A 19226-nucleotide genomic window follows, 5' to 3' on the forward strand; every position below is an offset into this window, starting at 1 on the left:
GACTTCAGTTAGGAGAAGTTGGTTGTGTTGTTCAGGCGCTGGATCCCCAGGCCTGGTTCCGGCCCCAGCCTGGAGCGCGCTCGTTGGGCCTGTGCTGCTGTGTATACCACCTAGGTTATGCAGCCTGGGGTACACAGTTCAAATTTCTTCTACTGTTGGTTGTCTTGACCCAGGGGCGCTGTTCCTGGCTTGGGCATTTAAGCTCCCTTCCAGGGGCGCTCTTGCTCTAGCCTGGCCAGCGGAGTGTGCTCCACGGGCTGGTGGAGCTCTCAAACAGTTCCCAGTTTTAGTGGGTCCTGTGGTCCGGGTGTTGGGGTAGGGAGTCTAGGTCAGGGTCTGGGGATTCCCTCCAGCTCTGGTCTCCCTTGAGGGATACACTGACCCCTGTGGGGTACTCACCCTGGAGCTAGTTGTTTCTGTGTGGTGTAGGTCGTCAGTTGCTGTTGCAGTCCGAGTTCAGTTGGGGTGGTTGCGGGCTGGGCTGGGCGGTGGTGGCTCTGTGTGATTCTTTTCTGTCTCTGCCTCTATCGAAGCTGTCGGGTCCACAGTGTCCACGCTCAGGCGGCTTCTGCGCGGGTGATCTGCAGGCAGCCCCCTGTCTCTCTGGGACGCCGAGTTGTAGAGATTGGTGGGTCTGACACCGGTGCCTCAGGCGGCTTCTGCGCGGGTGATCTGCAGGCAGCCACCTGTGCCTCGGGGCCCCGGGCGGTCCCCACCGGGCTGTCACAGTGGGTCTGGTGCCTCAGGCGGCTTCTGCGCAGGTGGTCTGCATGCAGCTCCCTGTGCCACTGGGATCCCGGGTTGTCGCAATGGGCGGGTCTGACACCGGTGCCTCAGGTGGCTTCTGCGTGGGATGGAGCCTCTGCTCGGGTGGGGAGTGAGGGGTGGAGGTGGGATCCTCGTGGAGACTCCCGGCTGGTAGGTTTCTCTGTTCCTGGCGATCAGTTGTTCTGCAAACCGGTACCTCAGGCGGCTTCTGCGCGGGTGATCTGCAGGCGGCCCCCTGTGTCTCTGGGGCTCCGGCAGCCCCCGCCGGGTGGCTTGGCGCGCTGCTGAACGGCTAGTAAAAGTTGGGTGTGGGGTCTTCGCTCTTCTGTTCTGAAATTTTTCTTTTCCTCTCTTTCTTTTTTGTTATTTTCCACCTCCTGTTTTTCTCTGAGTGTTCGTCTTTTTGTTGTTGTTGGTCTCCTGGGGAGATTAAGCGTTGGAACTCGAACTCTCTTTTTGGTTGGGGAGAGCTGTGGCGATTCCCTACTGCCCTGTCGCCATCTTGGTCTCCCTCCCTTATGTTACCCCTTTTATTCTCACTCATCCCTGTGCTGATACTTTGCTCAGGTTCAGTGGGAGTGCTAGTGTACAGCATTTGTTACCTTGATGTCTGCTTTCCTTGTGTGTCACCTACTTAACTAGCTTTGCTGCTAAGACATGGTGTCGGGTGATTAGACTGGACAGATTAAGTGAAATATTCTGTCTTTTTTGTAGGTAATTGGGGTCCCCATCTTGTTGTTGTGAGGAGCTGCAACATACTCAAATGGGAACTTGAGTTGAAACGCTGGTGTCCTGGGTTAAAAACCCTCTCCTATGTTGGCAGTCACAGGGAACTCAAAGCAAAGAGACAGGTATTTTTAATTTATTTTTTTTTGTTGTTGTATAGTAGGCCTGGCTTGATGTGGCGTGGCAGTCTGTCAGTGCTTTGCAGATGATGGCTGCCAAGAACCGCGGGAAGACAAGGGCTTCTTTCTGTGCTGCAGGAATGGGCTGAGCCCAACAGCTTCCATGTCTGCATCACGTCCTATAAGCAGTTCTTCAGGGGTTACACTGCGTTCTCCAGGGTGCGCTGGAGGTGCCTTGTCATTGATGAGATGCAGCGTGTGAAGGGCATGACTGAGAGGCACTGGGAAGCTGTTTTCACTCTGCACAGGTCAGGTCTGAATGCCACTCAAGTACTGTGTGCTGCCCACCCACCCCTAGTAATACTGCCTTGTACCCTTCACCTTTGTCACAGGGCTGAGGAGACACCCAGAGCTCCTTTGTTCAGACCCTTTCATTAACATGAGCTGCATAGAATGGCTATTGCCCCTTTTGTACACATTGCCCAGAGAGATGGACTGTGCAGAATCATGCATTTAAGATTCCAGCCTTACCTCATTGTGTTTGCAGCCAGCAGCGCCTGCTTCTGATCGATGCACCACTACATAACACCTTCCTGGAGCTCTGGACCATGGTGCACTTTCTCATCCCCGGGATCTCCAGGCCTTACCTGAGCTTTCCCCTGAAAGCCTCCAATGAAGAGAACCAAGATTACTACCATAAAGTGGTCATAAGGCTCCACAGGGTACCTGTACTTCTGTGTCTCCAGCTTACTCGCAAACATGCATGCGCCTTACTGTAAATGGGTTAGACCTCTGTGTCTCCTCCAGCTTACTCATGAACATGCATGCACCTTACTGTAAATGTGTTAGACCTCTGTGTCTCCAGCTTACTCGTGAACATGCATGCCCCTTACTGTAAATGGGTTAGACCTCTGAGTCTCCTCCAGCTTACTCGTGAACATGCATGCGCCTTACTGTAAATGTGTTAGACCTCTGTGTCTCCAGCTTACTCATGAACATGCATGCGCCTTACTGTAAATGGGTTAGACCTCTGTGTCTCCTCCAGCTTACTCGTGAACATGCATGCACCTTACTGTAAATGTGTTAGACCTCTGTGTCTCCAGCTTACTTGTGAACATGCATGCGCCTTACTGTAAATGTGTTAGACCTGTGTGTCTCCTCCAGCTTACTCATGAACGTGCATGTGCTTTACTATAAATGTGCTAGGGCCTTGTTTTGGGAAGAAAACAGTCATTGTTTTCTCCAGGTGACACAGCCATTTATTTTGAGGAGAACTAAGAGAGATGTAGAGAAGCAGCTGACCAGAAAGTATGAGCACGTTTTGAAGTGTCGCCTTTCCAGTCGGCAGAAGGCCTTGTATGAGGATGTCATTCTACAGCCTGGGTGAGTGCTGGGCTTGCGTGTGCCCACTTGCTTGCCCCCACTCTGAGCATTAGGTGTGTTCTCTGATGTCTTGTTGGGAGCTCTTGCTTGTGAGAACCAGGATGAACAGATGGGTGCAGACCAATTGTGTGAGCATCTTCCTTCACTGTGCACCAAGATGGAGAGCAGCTGGTGATGCCTGTCTGCAGCTGGCTGTTGGCCTCACAGCACCCTGCTGCTTCTCAGCTTAAGGACATTGTGTATACTTGCAGCCCTGAGAATGATGTTTATGTTTCTGAAGTTCTTATAGTCATGGGTAGCACTGTGTATTCCTCGTTTGGCCCTTATTGCAGTGTGTCTCAAAAGTTTATTGGGGGGCTGGGAAGGTGGCTCAGTGGTAGAGTGCTTGCCTTGCATGCCTGAGGCCCTGGGTTCAATTCCTCAGCACCACATAAGAAAAAAGCCAGAAGTGGCGCTGTGGCTCAAGTGGTAGAGCGCTAGCCTTGAGCTGAAGAGCTGAGGGACAGCGCCCAGACCCAGAGTTCAGGCCCCACAACTGGACCCCAAAAAAAAAAAAAACCAAAAACAAAAGTTTATTGGGACCTGGGTACTGGCTCAAATCTAATCCTGCTTACTCAGGAGGTTGAGATCTGGAGATCACAGTTCAGAGCCAGCCCGGCAGGAAAATCCTAAGACTTATCTCTAATTAACCATCAAAAAGCCAGAAGTGGAGCTGTGGCTCAAGTAGTAGAGTTGTAGCCTTGAGCATAAAAGCTCAGGGACAGCACCTGGTCCTAAGTTCAAGCCCCAGGATTGGCATTTAAAAAAAAAAAAAAAAAGCTGGGCACTGGTAGCTTACACCTGTAATCTGTAAGCCGTAATCCTAGCTATACTGGAGGCTGAGATCTGAGGTTTGCAGTTCAACAGTTCAAAGCCAGCTAAGTCAGGAAAGTCCCTGAGAATCTCATCTCCAATAAACCACTCAGAAAATGGGAAGTGGTGCGGTGGCTCAAGTAGTGGAGTGCTCACCTTGAGCTGAAGAGCTCAGGGACAGCGCCCAGGCCCAGAGCAGAGCTCAAGCCCTATGACTGAAAAGAAAATGTTGGGTGCTGTGGTGGCTCATGCCTGTAATCCAACTTCTCAGGCTGAGATCTGAGGGTCACATTTCAAAACCAGTCTGTGCAGGAAAGTCCCATGAGACTCATCTCAAACAAACTACTCAGAAAAAGCCAGAAGTGTCACTGTGGCTCAAGAGGTAAGAGCGCTAGACTTGAGTACAAAGAGGCCCAGGAATGGCACCAGGCCCTGAGTTCAAGCCCCAGGACTCACAAGAAAATAAAATTATTGAGAAATTTAGGACAGAAATATGTATGCATGCTTACTTTCTAGTTTCTCCGGCAGTCCTCAACAAACCAGTGGTGTGAAACTCACCTTGTCAATTCACTGTAGAATAGGAACAATAACGTACACCCAGCCATAACATCATCTGTGGCTAGCCCTTCTGAATGTGGTGGGAGCCAAAGGTGCTTTGCCGTTGCCTCTGCTGTGGTGCCAGTCAGATCTCTCAGTGAAGTAGTGGTGTCACTCTTTGCTGGCTTCGGTCTGGTTGATGCACAATGTCCGGTGGAGGGGGATGCAGCTTCTGTGGTGGCCAGGAGCTATCACCAGCACACAGGGGAAGCATTCCTCAGTTACCTTGCATTTCTTAGCTCACCTACCAACCAGAAGCTCTGACAAGTTGTTCCTTAATGTATTGGCTTGTACTCATGGAATTAAGCATTATGTTGAGAGTTATGGTGTCTGTTATTGAGGTGTGAGAGACTTGTAGTACTAGGGCCCGGTAGGTGAAAGCAGATCTTGTTTTACTGATCTTTGGCTGATTCTGTGGCATCTGCCCCCCTAGTGGCATGGTAGGGAGAAACTTCCTATTTATGTGTGGTTTTCTTCTCTGCATATCAAGTGCTAGGGTGTGAGGTGTGCATATTCCTCTGTCTCGCCTTTGGTCGTTTTGTAAAGCATTGTCAGGTGCTGCCACACTGTGGGCTGTTGCTGTCTACCTCAGGTCCTCCAGGGATGCTGAATGTCCTGTCCTGGCCAGTCTTCCTTTTTGCATTGTGCCGTTGAGATAGGGCTGCTGCCCATCGAGACTTCACCCTGCTTTTGCACTGTCTGCTCTGCTTTGTCTCCAGGCTCCTCAGAGAGCTGCATATGTGTTCTTCAGTTCCTCTTGCTATGTTCTTCTCTAGGAAGCTCCTGTCTTTCCTTTTCCTTGGTCTTTCTCCAGGAGCCTCACCCCAGGATCAGCCTTCCTACAGAGAACCATGACACTGTTTAAACTCCTTCCCTGAGCACCAGATATGTCTTAAGTGATAAGAGCATCTGCTTGTAAGCCTGAGCCTTGAGCTCAGACACCCGTACTGCTAAAATAAAAGAAAAGTGTACATCATTGGCTCACACCTATAGTCCTATCTACTTGAGAGAATCATGGTTAGAAGCCAACCTGGGCAGAAAAGTTCACTAGATTATCTCCAATGAACTAGAGCTGTGCCTCAATAATAAAGCCCTATAAATGAAGAGAGCTGAATGAGAATAAGATGCTCTTAGTTCAACACAGTACCAATGGAGCAGAAGTCAAATAACTTCCCTCCCTGTCCCTTTCTTCCATCTTTGTCCTCTCAGCCAGGCACTGTCATTGCTCACCCTTCCTTCCTGTGCCCCAATGTGTCCCAGCACCCAAGCCATTGTGCTGGTGGCTTCAGGAGGTGAGTCTGTTGCAGCACGCCCTGGGGCAGCGTCATCCCAGGAGACTGGCTTGTCCTGAGCTGCTCCTCTCCTAACTTTTTCCTCTTCCTGTTGTAGATATGTTTGACTTAGAAACCTGCAGTGATTCGCTCCATACCTTCTCAGGTTCCATGTTCATTCCTGAATTTCTCCAGATTAGCCAACCTTCACTACATATTTCTGGCTGCTAAACATGCTGTGTTCTATCCAGGCAAGCTTCTTCTCTTCCAGGAGGTCCATTCCAGCTGCACCAGGGCCCAGCTGTTTGCCTGCTCCGTATCTTGTTCACCATTGTTCAGTGCAACCCCCATAGGATCAGGTGTTAGCAGCTCTATCTTGTGAGACTGGGGATTCACTTTCTGCAGTGTTTTCATCTTGCCCTTCTGCCTGGCCCGTTCCTCTCACCCTTGGAATTGTCTGCCTCTGCTCCTCCTTCAGGGTCCTCGTCACAGTGGTGGAAACTTGTTGAAAGGACAGCTCTCCCATGTCTGGCCTCTGGTTCATGGCTCTCTGACAGAGTATATTTTTGCATAGGGAAGATGAGGGACACAGTGGGTGAATAAAAGGCCTGTGTGGGAATGTGGACCTGAATGTTCAGCAAAACTAATGTCATGTAGTATAGGGGAACATGCCAGTGAAGCTTCTGGGGTTAGTATAGGAGATGGTAAGGAGTCAGAGTGTAAATACAGATTTGCCGTTCTGCCTCAACTACCTGTCTGTTCTCCAATGAGCAGGACACAAGAAGCTCTGAAGAGCGGGCACTTTGTCAGTGTCTTGAGTGTCCTGATGCGGCTGCAACGCATCTGCAACCACCCTGGGTTGGTGGAGCCCCGGCTCCCAGGATCGTCCTATGCAGCTGGCTCTCTACAGTACCGATCTGCCTCTCTCATTCTCAAGGCCCTGGAGAGAGAGTTTTGGAAGGTAAGTAAAGAAAGCTAAATCACGGCTTGAGGTCTTTCCAGGCACTTGCTAGATAAAACTCAGGCATCTATACAAAGCAACTTTCAGCCCCTTTCTCCAGCCTTACCTGACCACCATCAGACTGTTCTCAATCTGTGGACTTAACATGTTCTGGTTGCTTTATGAGAATCACATGCAGCTTTTCGTGTCTCACTTCTTTGACTTAACATATTCTTGAAGTTCACCCTGTTTTGTTTGTCAGAATGTTTTTCTGAATATCCTTTTTGAAGGCTGAAGTAAGAGTCTCTGCATAGACATGGGCTTCCATTGCTCTTGCGAGTACACTAGGAAGGGAGCTGCCGGGTCACTTTGTGTCTTCCTCTTTTGAAGAACTGCTAACAGGCCACTGTGGTGGGGCCACCTGGCTTGCTTGCCACTTCCCACTCTCCATTCCTCACTGCCCTGCTCTTGCCCTCCTCTTGGGGGTGGGGTTACTTTTTTGTTATCTAAAGCCCTGAGAAGCATGACCAGTGGTACCAGGGAAGGCGGGTGCTTGCTGCTGTTAGAGGCAGAGCTATGTGTCTAGACTGGATGTCGTTGGACCCAGGGCTGTGCCCTCCAGCAGTTCTGTTCCTGTCTACTGAAATGCCCAGGATCGGCCTCCAGTGAGACTTCAAGTCTCTGAAGTGAGCCTTGCTAAAGTCATTTCTACACCAACTTCCACATGCCCCAGCTCATACAGGCTTCACCCGAGCCCTTCCCCTGCTCTCTCCATAGTGTCCAGACTTGGAGCTGCCTAAGTTCTTTCTCTAAGCTCTAGTTTGTCTCTCAGGGCTTGTTCCTCATTCTTGGGACCCTGGGGAGGACCAAGTGCATTAAGCATAGGGGAGTCATGACCTGCCTAACCCCAGCAGTATTTGTGAGCTGCCCTCCAGGGTAGAGCCTTCTCAGCTTGGCTCCCCTCCTTATAGCAGCTCATGGTTTCCCTCTCAGTTATTTCCTCTGCCATCTTGTATAGCACTTTTTTTTTTTGGTTCTTTTTTCTTTTCTTTTTCTACTTAGGAAACCGATCTTTCTATATTTGATCTTATTGGGTTAGAAAATAAAATCACTCGCCACGAAGCGGAATTGTTATCTAAGAAAAAGGTGACTCGGAAACTCATGGAGGAGGTGTTTGTGTCACCACCCCCATCAACACGGCCAGCAGCAGTGAAGTTGAAGGCCAGCAGGTATGTGGGTGTGAGTTAGGAGCAGCACCTGGCTGGGAGTCAGCTCCCTAGCACTTGGGGTTGGGAACTCTCCACCCCTTCAGCTGACCCTGGGCCATCAATAGTGAAGAGGAATGCTGTAATCTTAAGTAGGTTTCCTGATTCTCTCAGGAATTTTCCTGGACAGCAAGTGTCGCTGCTGTCCAAGGAGTGCTCTTAAGCAAGCTTGTGGTTTGGGATGCACATGAGAGTTTAGTCAGCCGGCTGGTATAGCCAGGCATCTTGTTAGTGGTACGCTTGTGACAGGGTAGGCAGGGGTTTCTACTGGATTGCATCAAAGCTGTTCTCAGAAGATCTCCACAGCAATGTGAAAGGATGGTTTTGTGAATCTGAGAGGGATAGACATACTAGATGGTGATAGTGAGAACTACATGATTCAGGATAGACTAAGTAGACTAAGCCCAGTGATTAGATTCCTGAAATGAAATGAAAGTTGGTACTTTAGATAAAAGGGGCCTGTTCTGCCGAGTGCCAGTGGCTCATCCCTATAATCCTAGCTACTCAGGAGGCTGAGATCTGAGGATTGCGGTTCAAAGCCAGCTCAGGCAGGTCTATGAGACTCATCTCTAATTAATCACCAGAAAAACAGAAGTGGTGCTGTGGCTCTCGTGGTAGAGCACTCGCCTTGAGCTAAAGAGCTCAGGGACAGCACCCACGCCCAGAATTCAAGTCCCATGGCCAACCCAAAAAAAAAAAAAAAGCAGGGGGTGGGGAGAAGATGAGCCAGTTCAGCAGATTGATAGCCCCTTCTGACCTTGGCTTACGTGAGTATTGTGACCAGTTGTCTTCAGATTGGTGGTGGTAGGAATGGCAGCAGCAGGTTTCTACAGACCCCCAGCCTGTCTACTTAGGAAACCTCTGACCTGATGTACCAGACAAATGGGTTCACTTGTGCTCACTGGGTTTTGTTAAAAGGCTCAGTGGAGCCAGGTGCTGGTGGCTTATGCCTGTAATTCTAGCTACTCAGGAGCCTGAGATCTGAGGGCCATGGTTTGAAACCAACCCAGACAAGGGAAATCTGTGAGACCTTATTTCCAGTTAATTCCCCCCAAAAAAGCTGAGAGAAGAGGCTCCAGTGGTAGAGCGCTAGCCTTGAGCAAAAAAGCAAAAAGCCTAAGGACAGAGCTCCGGCCCTGAATTCAAACCCTGGGCCCAGGACCAGCACACAAAATGAGGCTCAATGTTATCTCTGCCTGTTGTCTTTGTACAGTGGTTTTGAAAACTGCCACTCCCGTTTTCTAGGTAAAAAAAGAGCAGGCTCCACCTTGTTGGACTTGGTGTCCCTCCCTCACGTGAGTGCCTTTCCAGACCTGCCGTGCCCCCCCATCCTGAGTCCGTATTTACTCAGCATGACTTTTCCGCCCATTTTGCTATTACTCTGAAGTGTAGTGTGCAGATGCTACAAGCCAGAGATGTTTTTTCTAGTCCACATTGATACTTTATATTAAGATTATCTTTTTTTTTTTTGTCAGTCTGAACTCTGGGCCTTGGCACTGTCCCTCAGCTCTTCAGCTCAAGGCTAGTGCTCTACCACTTGAGCCACAGTGCCACTTCCGGCTTTTTTCTTTTTGCTTATGTGGTGCTGAGGAATCGAACCCAGGACCTCAGGCTTGCAAGGCAAGCATTCTACCACTGAGCCACCTTCCCAGCCCAAGAGAGATAATCTTAATGTCACCAAGAATTAGGTGACGTGCCACTTTTTTTTTTTTTTTTTTTTTTTTTTTGGTCGGTCCTGGGGCTTGAACTGTGGGCCTGGGCGCTGTCCCTCAGCTCTTCAGCTCAAGGCGAGCATGCTACCACTTGAGCCACAGCACCACTTCCGGTTTTCTGAGTGGTTTATTGGAGATAAGAGTCAAGAGTCTCATGGACTTTCCTGCTTGGGCTGGCTTTGAACCGTGATCCTCAGATCTCAGCCTCCTGAATAGCTAGGATGACAGGCGTGAGCCACCGGTGCCTGGGTTGCAACGTGCCACTTCTAAGTACAGAGTTTGTCAACAGCTTTCCTGGGCTGAGAGTGAGAACAGCTGTCTTCAGAATTACATTGCTCCTGAATTGAGGACTCTCAGTGGGCCTCTGTGGGCAGTCCTTTAGAGTTTGAACTCTGCAGCTTGGTGATCTTCTGTGTATCTTTCTGCCTGATCCAACTGGCATCTAGGTTATTCCAGCCTGTGCAGTATGGTCAGAAGCCTGAGGGTCGCACTGTGGCATTCCCCACCCACACACCCCGGACAGCAACTGCCAACACCACTGCTGCTGCTCCACAGGGCCAGGTTCGAGGACGGCCACCAATTGCCACCTTTTCTGCCAACCCGGATGCAAAAGGTACCTCACCTAGCTATCACACTTGTTGTGAAAGGCTTGGGGAAGCACATGGCACTGCATTCTTGCCCTACTGTGTGTTGCAGCCACTGCTGAGAGGGTGCAGGGACCATCATTGTCTCCAAAGGTTCCATGTACACTTTCCCATGATAGTAGCCTTTATTTTTTAAAATTTATTTTTGGTATCTTGAGTTAGGATCTTGCCCAGGCCTTGAACTCTTAATTCTCCTGCCTCAGCCTCCTGAGTTAAGAATCACAGGCATGGACTAAGAATGTGGTTTAGTAGTAGTAGAGTACTCGTTTAGCATGCATGAAGCCCTGGGTTCAATTCCTCAGTATCACATAAACAGAAAAAGCCGGAAGTGGCACTGTGGCTCAGAGCAAAAAAAACTAGCCTTGAGCACAAAGAGGCTCAGAGACAGTGCCAAGGCCCTGAGTTCAAGTCCCAGGACTGGTACCAAATAAAAAAAAAGTCACATGCATGTGAATCAAGTCTTATAGGCATGCACCACCACAATCAGCTTGTAGGTGTTTTTGCTTGCTGCGTTGGGTTTTCCCTGTACAAGAAACTTCACTCTTTGTTGAGTGAGTGTTGATGGTGAGTGCCTTAGCAAATGATTTCTTTTTATGTATGTCAAGGCATATTAGGAAGCTCCTGAGAAAGTCTGTTCTTGTTATGTGTGGTGCGGTCTTTTCAAGTAACTGATGGTAACTTTGAAGAAGGATAGGGTGAAGTACAGAAAAGGTTGCAAAGGCATTTTAACCATCAGCCGCTCAAGTCCATTGCTTTTCTTTGAGATAAACAAGTACTCACAACAGCAGTGGTGAGATTATGAAAAGGTGAGAGCAGATGCCTCCTTGTGTCTAGAGGGTTATTGTAATTGATAGAACTGTTGGACTGGGCTGGCTCCAAACCCTTCTCTCCCCTCTGAGAAGTGCACACTGCTTGTGCTGATCAGCTCACAGTGAGCCTAACTCAGCAGCAGGTTGAACCTTGGTCCTCTTTTCTCAAGAACTGTGTAAGTCCCTCCAACTTTTTTTTTTCCCCAAGAGAGTGCTTCTCGTTTGAGAAACTGAAATGTTTATGTAATTTCTTTGAAAATCGGGTATAAAATACTGCATTTTATGAAGAACCTCTAACAGCTTTGCACAAACCAACCTTATCGATTGCAGTGGCAGCAGCCCCGTTTCAGACCTCTCAGGCTTCCGTCGGTGCGCCTCGACACCACCAGCCTGCCTCGACCTCCAGCACAGCAGCAGGCCCGGCCCATCCTGTGAAACTGCGGGCCCAGACCAATGCCCAGGCCTCCACCCCAGGCCCGCCCCCGCCCCCGCCCCAGGCCCCCTCGCTGGCTGCGGGTCCGAGCCCGCAGCCTCAGCGGCTGGTGCTCACCTCGCAGGCCCAGGCCCGCTTGCCCAGTAAGTGGCCTCACCAGTCAGCATCTGCTGTTGCTGCCTGGGGCAGCATGTCAGGAACATGGGATGTCTGAAGAGCTTTGCTGTCCACTACTTCTGTCTGCCCCTCAGCCCAGGCCTCAGTGCTGCCTGGAGCCTGACACCTCCCCGAGGGTGGGGCCTCTCCAGAGGTCAGCGTCCAGGTCCCTGCTCTTTTCTGCTCTTTCTCCTTACCCTTGCCAGCTCTGTTTTTCTCCTGCGTTCCTTGTGCTGGACTGGTGTGCCAGGCTAGCACTTCAGCTTAGGGTCAGCCAAGGTTCTGCCCAGCAGTCTATAGCCCCACACTGAGGAGCTTATGGTGAAGTTATATTAGTTGATATTAGGTTTCCAAATACCTTTTTTTTTTCTGGCTTCTCAAGTGTTATCAAGTGTGAAAATGGGAAGAATATTTGCTTAACAGACATATTGTAATACTATACCAAGCTAAAATATCATAGTGTTCTTTTTTCAGTAGAGCACGTTTTAGTTTGGCCAGCAGGATCAGCATGTTTTCAAAGCTCATATGGACCTTTATTCTCCTGTTGGGGAGATTATCCTAACTTAAAATATTGCAGGCTGTGTATTTTTCAAATACTGCCTCATGTATGTTCTTTCTTTCTTTTTTTTTTTTTTTTTTTTTTTGTCGGTCGTGGGGCTTGAACTCTGGGCCTGGGCGCTGTCCCTCAGCTCTTCAGCTCAAGGCGAGCGCTCTACCACTTGAGCTACAGCGCCACTTCCGGTTTTCTGGTGGTTTATTGGAGATAGGAGTCTCACGGTCTCTCCTGCCCGGGCTGGCTTTGAACCGCGATCCTCAGATCTCAGCCTCCTGAGTAGCTAGGATTACAGGCGTGAGCCACCAGCGCCCGGCTGTATGTTCTTTCTTATGTGACAAAATTGTGTTAGGCCTTCCTGGAGAGAGAGAAGGGAGGAAAAGTAGAGAAGCAGCTCCTTTTTTCGTTATGAGTATCTCTTCATTGCCATCAATAAAGAGCAGTTATCTTAGGCAGGCAGATGAGGGGAGAAAGCCCTTACATGCTCCCGTTTCCATTGGCTGGAGATGAGGTTGTATTTGTGTTTGGGGAGCTACGCATTAGAGGAGCATGAAGGGGGAATAACTTTTTATGTCAACTAGGCTTTACTAACCTACAGACCAAGGAGTGTTAGGAGGAGATTTGAATTTCTGTATATAAATCTGTCTCCTACTTTCATTTCCCCATTTTCCTTTTCTTGCTCATAGTTTTTCTGTAGGCAAGATATCTTTAGATATTTTCCAATTCTTTTATTAACTATTCTCTTCATGGTACCATTAATGATTCCAGCATTTTACTAACTGTTCTTTTTATGCTACCATTAATGATTTCGGTGTGGGTTTTCTTGGGAGGAGCATTTGTACTTGGATGTCAGCCATTTGGTAAAAGCCTTTTAGCTGCACAGGTTTGGCCTGATAGGAGGACTGTTTTGGAGACATAACGTTGAACTACGTTGTTTTAAAATGTTTAAACAGTGTAAAGTTTCACTTCTTTTTTCCACAGTAAATGTTGTAGATTGAATCCTACAGTCTAGTTTGAATTAGGATGAAATTTTATATCTAAAAGCTTTACTTAGGTATGACTTATTTAAATACATTTCTAGATTTTTTAAAACATTATGGGTGTAATTGAAGCTCACTGTTTATTCTTTTTATCTAGTGATAAAAATCTTTTAACCTCTGTGAGCTTAGTTGAACACATGCTTTTTCAGATTTTGAGAGTCTTTTGAAGATTTGCCAGAACAGATTTCTAAATTTATTACAGGTAGATTTCTGCTATTTTTGCTGTTTGCTGTTTTGGTTTTTTTAAATAATCATTTGAGGAGAAAAGTAAAATATTCGCTAATAGTTTGACTGATGATATCAATATTGAATACCAGTAATTCCAACATTTTGTGATCAAATAGGTTAACCATTAAAATCTGTTATATTTGGCTTTTTTTTCTAATATAACAATTATTTTCTTGAAGCAGTAAAGAACAATTCCTAATTAGTGTTTCTAGGACACTTCAGTTTCTGTAGGTGGCCCATTATTTGTAAGACATAATTGTCATGTAAGAGTCCCAGTTTTAACTTTTTTCTCTGCCTTTCAACAGGTGGAGAAGTAGTGAAAATAGCTCAATTGGCATCCATCGCAGGACCGCAGAGCCGCATTGCCCAGCCAGAGACACCAGTGACACTGCAATTCCAGGGGAACAAGTTCACCTTGTCACATAGTCAGCTTCGGCAGCTCACAGCAGGCCAGCCCCTACAGCTACAAGGTACTAATGCTGAGAATGACAAGCATGCCACTGTTGGCACATGCCTGAGGACCTACCCTGCCTGGTGGAGTGACTCGGGCAAGTGAGCTGCCTCTTCAAATTTTAGGTTCTTTACCTAGCAGTGGTGTTAACAAGTCTCACCGCATAAAGTTGTTGAGGATTGGTGTCAACTTGAGGCACCCTAATGATAGTCTTTTTTATTTTTTATTTTATGTGCCAATATTGGGGCTTGATTAATCAAGACTGGTGCTCTGCCACTACAGATGTACCTCCACTTCCGATGAGTGTGTGTGTGTGTGTGTGTGTGTGTGTGTGTGTGTGTGTGTGTGTGTGTGTGTGTGTGTGTGTGTGTGTGTGTGTGTGTGTGTGTGTGTGTGTGTGTGTGTGTACATGTGTACTAGTACTGGGGCTTGAACTTCGGGTCTGGGCACTGTCCCTAAGCTTCTTTGCTTAAAGCTAGTGTCTACCATTTGGGTCACAGCTCCTCTTCCAGATTCTGGGTTTGTTTTTTGGGGGAGGGGGGCAGGGAGAGGGAGGTAGTTGTGGGGCTTGAACTCAGTGCCAGGGTGCTGTCCCTGAGATCTTTTGCTCAAGGCTAGCACTCTGCCACTTTGAGCCAGAGTGCCACTTCGATTTTCTGGTGGTTACTTGGAGATAAGAGTCTCATGGACTTTCCTGCCCAGGTTGGCTTTGTACCATGATCCTCAGGTCTCAGCCCCCTGAGTAAGTAGGATTACAGATGTGAGCTACCAGCTCCCAGTCACTTATAGATTTTTGGTAGTCAATTGGAGATAAAGTCTCATGAGCTGAGGGACACTGGTGGCTCATGCCTGCAATCCTACCTACTCAGGAGACTTGAGATCTGAGGATCACAGTTTAAAGGCAGCTTGAGTAAGAAAGTCTATGAGACTCTTACCTACAATTAACCACCTGTAAACCTGAAGGAGTTATGGCTCAAAGTGGTAGAGAGCTAGCCTTGAACACAAAAGCTCAGGGATAGCACTCAGGACCTGAGTTCAGGACCCACAACCGACAAAAAAATAAGTCTCATGGACTTCCCTGCTCCCGGGCTGACTTTGACTGCTACCCTCCAATCTCAGCCTTCTGAGTAGCTAGGATTACAGGCGTGAGCCACCAGCATGCACCACAGTCATTTTTATTAACAGCATCTGCTCTTTGAAAATAGTTCCCTATTTTATAAATCAAAATAGAAATACTTGCCAAGCACCAGTGGATCACAGTTCAAAGCCAGCCCAGAGAAGCAAGTTTATGAGAACCTTATTTTCAACTAATCACCAGAAACCTGGAAGTGGAGCTGTGGCTCAAGTGGTAGAGTGCTAGCCTTGAGCAAAAAAGCTCAGTGATGGTGCCCAGGTCCTGAGCTGAAGCACTAGGACTGGCAAAAAGAAAAAGCAATGTTTGCCTCTTTGTGATTATGAGATGAGTTGTTCAAGAAATGTCAAAGACTAGAGATTGGTGTGAGAGATGATTTTCTTTTACATATACACATTTTGTTTTTTGTTCTGTTTTTTTTTTTTCTAAAATAGATTCTGGCTATGTTACCTAGTAGCTGGGACCACAGGTGCATGCTGCCACACCTGACTAGACTATTTAGCTTAACCTTTGGCTAAGAGTAACATGCTTTCTAGTTACTACTTTCAAAGAAAATGAGGGAATGAAAATTTGAGTGGCTCCCTAAAATCAGTGTTGAATCATTATGTGACAACAGTTTTAGCCACTTTAGCTCTATGAGTGCCAGATGTGTCCTTAGCTCTCATTTTAAAGTTAAGATTTAGAAGTAGCATCCTCTGCAGTTGTTGCCAGCCCCTCCCTTTGCAGCTTTGCTGGGAGGTGGCGACCCGGCCAACCACAGGGCAAAGGGTTTTTGCTGGTTTCATGTGGTTTGATTCCACATCTTTCCAGGGTTTAGGATGTCAGATGTTAGCTCATCTATGAACACTTTTGGTGGTCGTTTGTTTCCTTGGCACACTCTTGGGAAGCAACCCTCCAAAACAGCTGCAAACCTAGGGATACCTGGGTCAAACCCATTTTTCCTGGCAATTCTTCAAACCAGTTGAAACACAGCAGGCTCTCACATGGATCTGGGAACTGGGGCTCTCTCGTGAATCATATCCTTGGGATAGCCATGCAGCCCCCACAGACCTGTACCGAGGTGTTTGTGTGAGGCATTATAAGGTGCATTGGCCCTTTTTCCTGATGTTGAGCAAAGCAACTGTTCCTCAAACACTTCTTTACTGGGGATGAAATATTTCCGTCTTCCTCAAAGTGAGCTTTGCATTGATCTGCTTATGTAAATATGATTTGGGGTATTTAGTGTGTTTGTTTATTTCTGTAACATTTAGAAGTGATGGGTGTGTGCTGTAATGAGCACGTACCTATAACTGACGCCTCTGGTGGACGTGTGATTGCAGGCAGCGTCCTCCAGATCGTGTCAGCCCCTGGGCAGCCCTACCTGAGAGCCCCCGGCCCCGTGGTGATGCAGACCGTGTCTCAGGCGGGTGCTATGCACAGCACCCTGGGAAGCAAGCCCCCAACTGCTGGCCCCAGCCCCGCACCCTTGACCCCACAAGGTAGGGTGTTCTGCTCAGGAGGAAGGCTTGGTGTTTAGCTGCTTTCTGACTCTTCCGAGCAATTGGGAGGTGTTGTGTATCTGACTGTAGGCCCTCTGCACATCCAAGCCATGCTGTGACTGTCGCTTCCTCAGATATCTTGTGGCATCAGCTTGGTTTATTCTCTTTCTCTTTTGCTTTCAAAGGTCCTTACATATAACCAGTCCCCACTGTTTGAAATTTTTTGTTTTGATCTTATTTTAACAAGAGACTTTGGGAACCATGAGTAATTCAGCTTGTTAATATGTCACCAACACACTTACTGAGCATACTTAAAGTTCTTTGGGAGTGGGCCATGGGCCCCTGTGCATGCAAGAATCAAACTTTCTGGGTGGCCTAGCTTCCAGACCTGCTGGGCTTCTAGCTCATGCTTCACCCCTGTCAGCTTCCTCTTAAAGACCTTGGCTCTGCCTAGATGTGCTCTGTCCTGGACCTAGTGGTGGGTGGGTTAGACATGTGGACACCCACAGGGAATAATATCAAGTGGCTGATGGGTCTGCCCTATTGGTCAGAAGCAACTGGTTTACTGGTCATTCTCTGTGTACTAGTTGTTCAGTGGCTTCTGCTTAGTTCCGCTTGCACCTCCAAGTCATCTCTGATGATGCTGCAGGGCCTCTATGGACCGGTAGCATTCTGCCAGGGTGGGCTAGATGAGACCGCAAGGCTGGGAGGGTGGGATGAGCTGCTACGTGCTTCCATACCTGCACGGTCACCCAGCACAGTTCCGATGGTAGCTGCAGGGTTTTACCCTCCCAGTTCTTCTCACCTCCTTGAGAATTTGGGAGTCATCTATCACACCTGCTCCAGAGGTGGGCAAATTCCTGTCTAGGCAGCCCACCCCTGGGACTGGGTCCTGTGCATGCTGGCTGTCATGCTAACCTTCTCAGCTCTTCACTTTTGCATTTGTAGTTGGCGTTCCGGGTCGAGTGGCAGTGAGTGCCATGGCTATAGGAGAACCTGGGCTGGCTTCTAAACCAGCTTCTCCTGCTGCAGGGCCGACTCAGGTACGTGCCGGGCTGTGTGGGCGTGCGTTGGCAGCTTGTGAACTGCCAGTGTGGAGCAGGCAGCTTTCAGAAGCTGTTTGCTTGCATGCAGAGACCGTGAAGTCTGTTTGGGCTCATCTGATCAGGCAGTTCACACACACATTTGTGCCCTCTGAATTGTAGTCCTGATTTTAACACATAGTCCAATGACAGAAGAAACTGGAATGCAACATTTTTTAAAAATTTCATTCCTTATGTTTCTTGAGGATGAGAAGTCCTCTGTATCTTGAGGTGGAAGAGAAAGAAGTCTTCCTTTTCCTGCTTCCTTTCTGTCACTAGTTCCCATGGAACAAGGATTGTGTACATCAATATACACAGTAGATGTTATGCTAAAGGATCCAGGGTGAAGAGATAATTTGTTGTGTTTTCTTCAGTAAGTAACTTTTTTAAATCATGTTTTTGGTAAAGGAGGAAAAGACCAGGCTATTGAAGGAGCGGCTGGATCAGATGCATTTTGTCAATGAACGACGCTGTTCCCAAACCCCGGTATATGGCAGAGACTTGCTGAGGATTTGTTCTCTACCTGGCAGAGGAAAGAGGCCTTGGCCAGGTTCTTTTGACAGCAGTTTTGGGAATGGGGTTGGGTCAACGAGCTGTTACCTATTACCCTCAAAAAGTAAAGGTGATCTGATATTAACGTTGAATCAGCGCAAAGAATCGCTCCAGGATATTCTTGACAGGTAAGTTAGGCAACTTAGTGTTGTAACTTTTTGTGTATGTGTGTGTTTCTTCACTATGCTATACCCGTTTTCTTTGTACTTTTTCCAGTGTTCTTATTTTGATATACTTCTCCCCATGTTATCTCTTAGGAATTTGTTCGAAGTTGCTTTTCAGGGTCCAGAGGGTCATGTTACTGGGTCTCTCCATCAAATCCTTTCAGAAAAACATTCTTTGAAGTTGATTTCGTGCACTGGTGAATGTTGAATTCAGAACAGGCAGTAGTGGAGCAGGGCCATATGGGCGGTAGCTGTAGCTGTAGCCAGGCTGTCTGTGCTGTTCCTGCTGGGCTTGGATCTTTACCTCTTTTCCAAGTTCTGACCCTATGTGCAGTCCCCTGAGTGTTTGGCCCTGATGTCTCAGGTCAACTTCAGAGCTTGAATGATGAGCCATGGTCTAGAGAGTGTCCAATGCTGGTTATTTGGGCTGGGCTGTCTGAGGTGGTCCCCGGTTGCCATAATTGGCCAGGCCTGCCCCCGTGCTGTGAAGGACGATGGCAGCCCATGATGATCGTCAGGTGCTCTTGTTGCTTCTCTTCCACTCATACTGCCAAAGGTTCTGGTGCCATGTGCTGACCACATGTGCTTTCTGCTCCTCAGGGTGGCCTGTGTGATTCCTCCTGTGGTGGCTGCGCCCCCTTCCTTGTGGGTGGCCAGGCCACCCTCACTGTACAGCTGTGGGCTCCGGGCCCTGAGGCAGCGTCTGAGGGAGCATGCTGCCCCCTATCTCCGGCAGCTTCAGCAGCTGACTGCACTGCGTTCCCTACAGTTCCCTGAGCTGAGACTGGTGCAGTTTGACTCAGGTATGAAGACTGTTTCGGCATGAGTTCATGGCAGGAGGTTGTGCTTGCTTTGTACTATGAGATTTTTT

General features: G+C 48.2%; 1 protein-coding gene across 13 annotated transcripts in view; it reads left to right on the plus strand.

Moving 5' to 3' along the window:
* The window catches only part of LOC138819927 (E1A-binding protein p400-like), a 112420-nt gene that overhangs the window by 56538 nt on the left and 36656 nt on the right, over positions 1-19226 (plus strand). For 9 of the 13 annotated variants that reach the window (XM_070011521.1, XM_070011520.1, XM_070011524.1 and 6 more), the window contains 13 exons: positions 1483-1619; positions 1752-1921; positions 2161-2335; positions 2860-2996; positions 6491-6677; positions 7719-7885; positions 10080-10246; positions 11417-11662; positions 13802-13966; positions 16399-16557; positions 17506-17600; positions 18048-18319; positions 18956-19158. In XM_070011521.1, coding sequence (XP_069867622.1) covers positions 1483-1619; positions 1752-1921; positions 2161-2335; positions 2860-2996; positions 6491-6677; positions 7719-7885; positions 10080-10246; positions 11417-11662; positions 13802-13966; positions 16399-16557; positions 17506-17600; positions 18048-18319; positions 18956-19158 — 2280 coding nt within the window. The remainder of the gene's footprint in view (positions 1-1482; positions 1620-1751; positions 1922-2160; positions 2336-2859; positions 2997-6490; positions 6678-7718; positions 7886-10079; positions 10247-11416; positions 11663-13801; positions 13967-16398; positions 16558-17505; positions 17601-18047; positions 18320-18955; positions 19159-19226) is intronic. The other 4 variants (XM_070011530.1, XM_070011531.1, XM_070011533.1 and 1 more) reach the window with 2 other exon arrangements.

The sequence above is a fragment of the Dipodomys merriami genome, unplaced genomic scaffold (genome assembly GCF_024711535.1).
Source record: "Dipodomys merriami isolate MVZ:Mamm:240054 unplaced genomic scaffold, mDipMer1.0.p SCAF_827, whole genome shotgun sequence".
NCBI lineage: Eukaryota > Metazoa > Chordata > Mammalia > Rodentia > Heteromyidae > Dipodomys > Dipodomys merriami.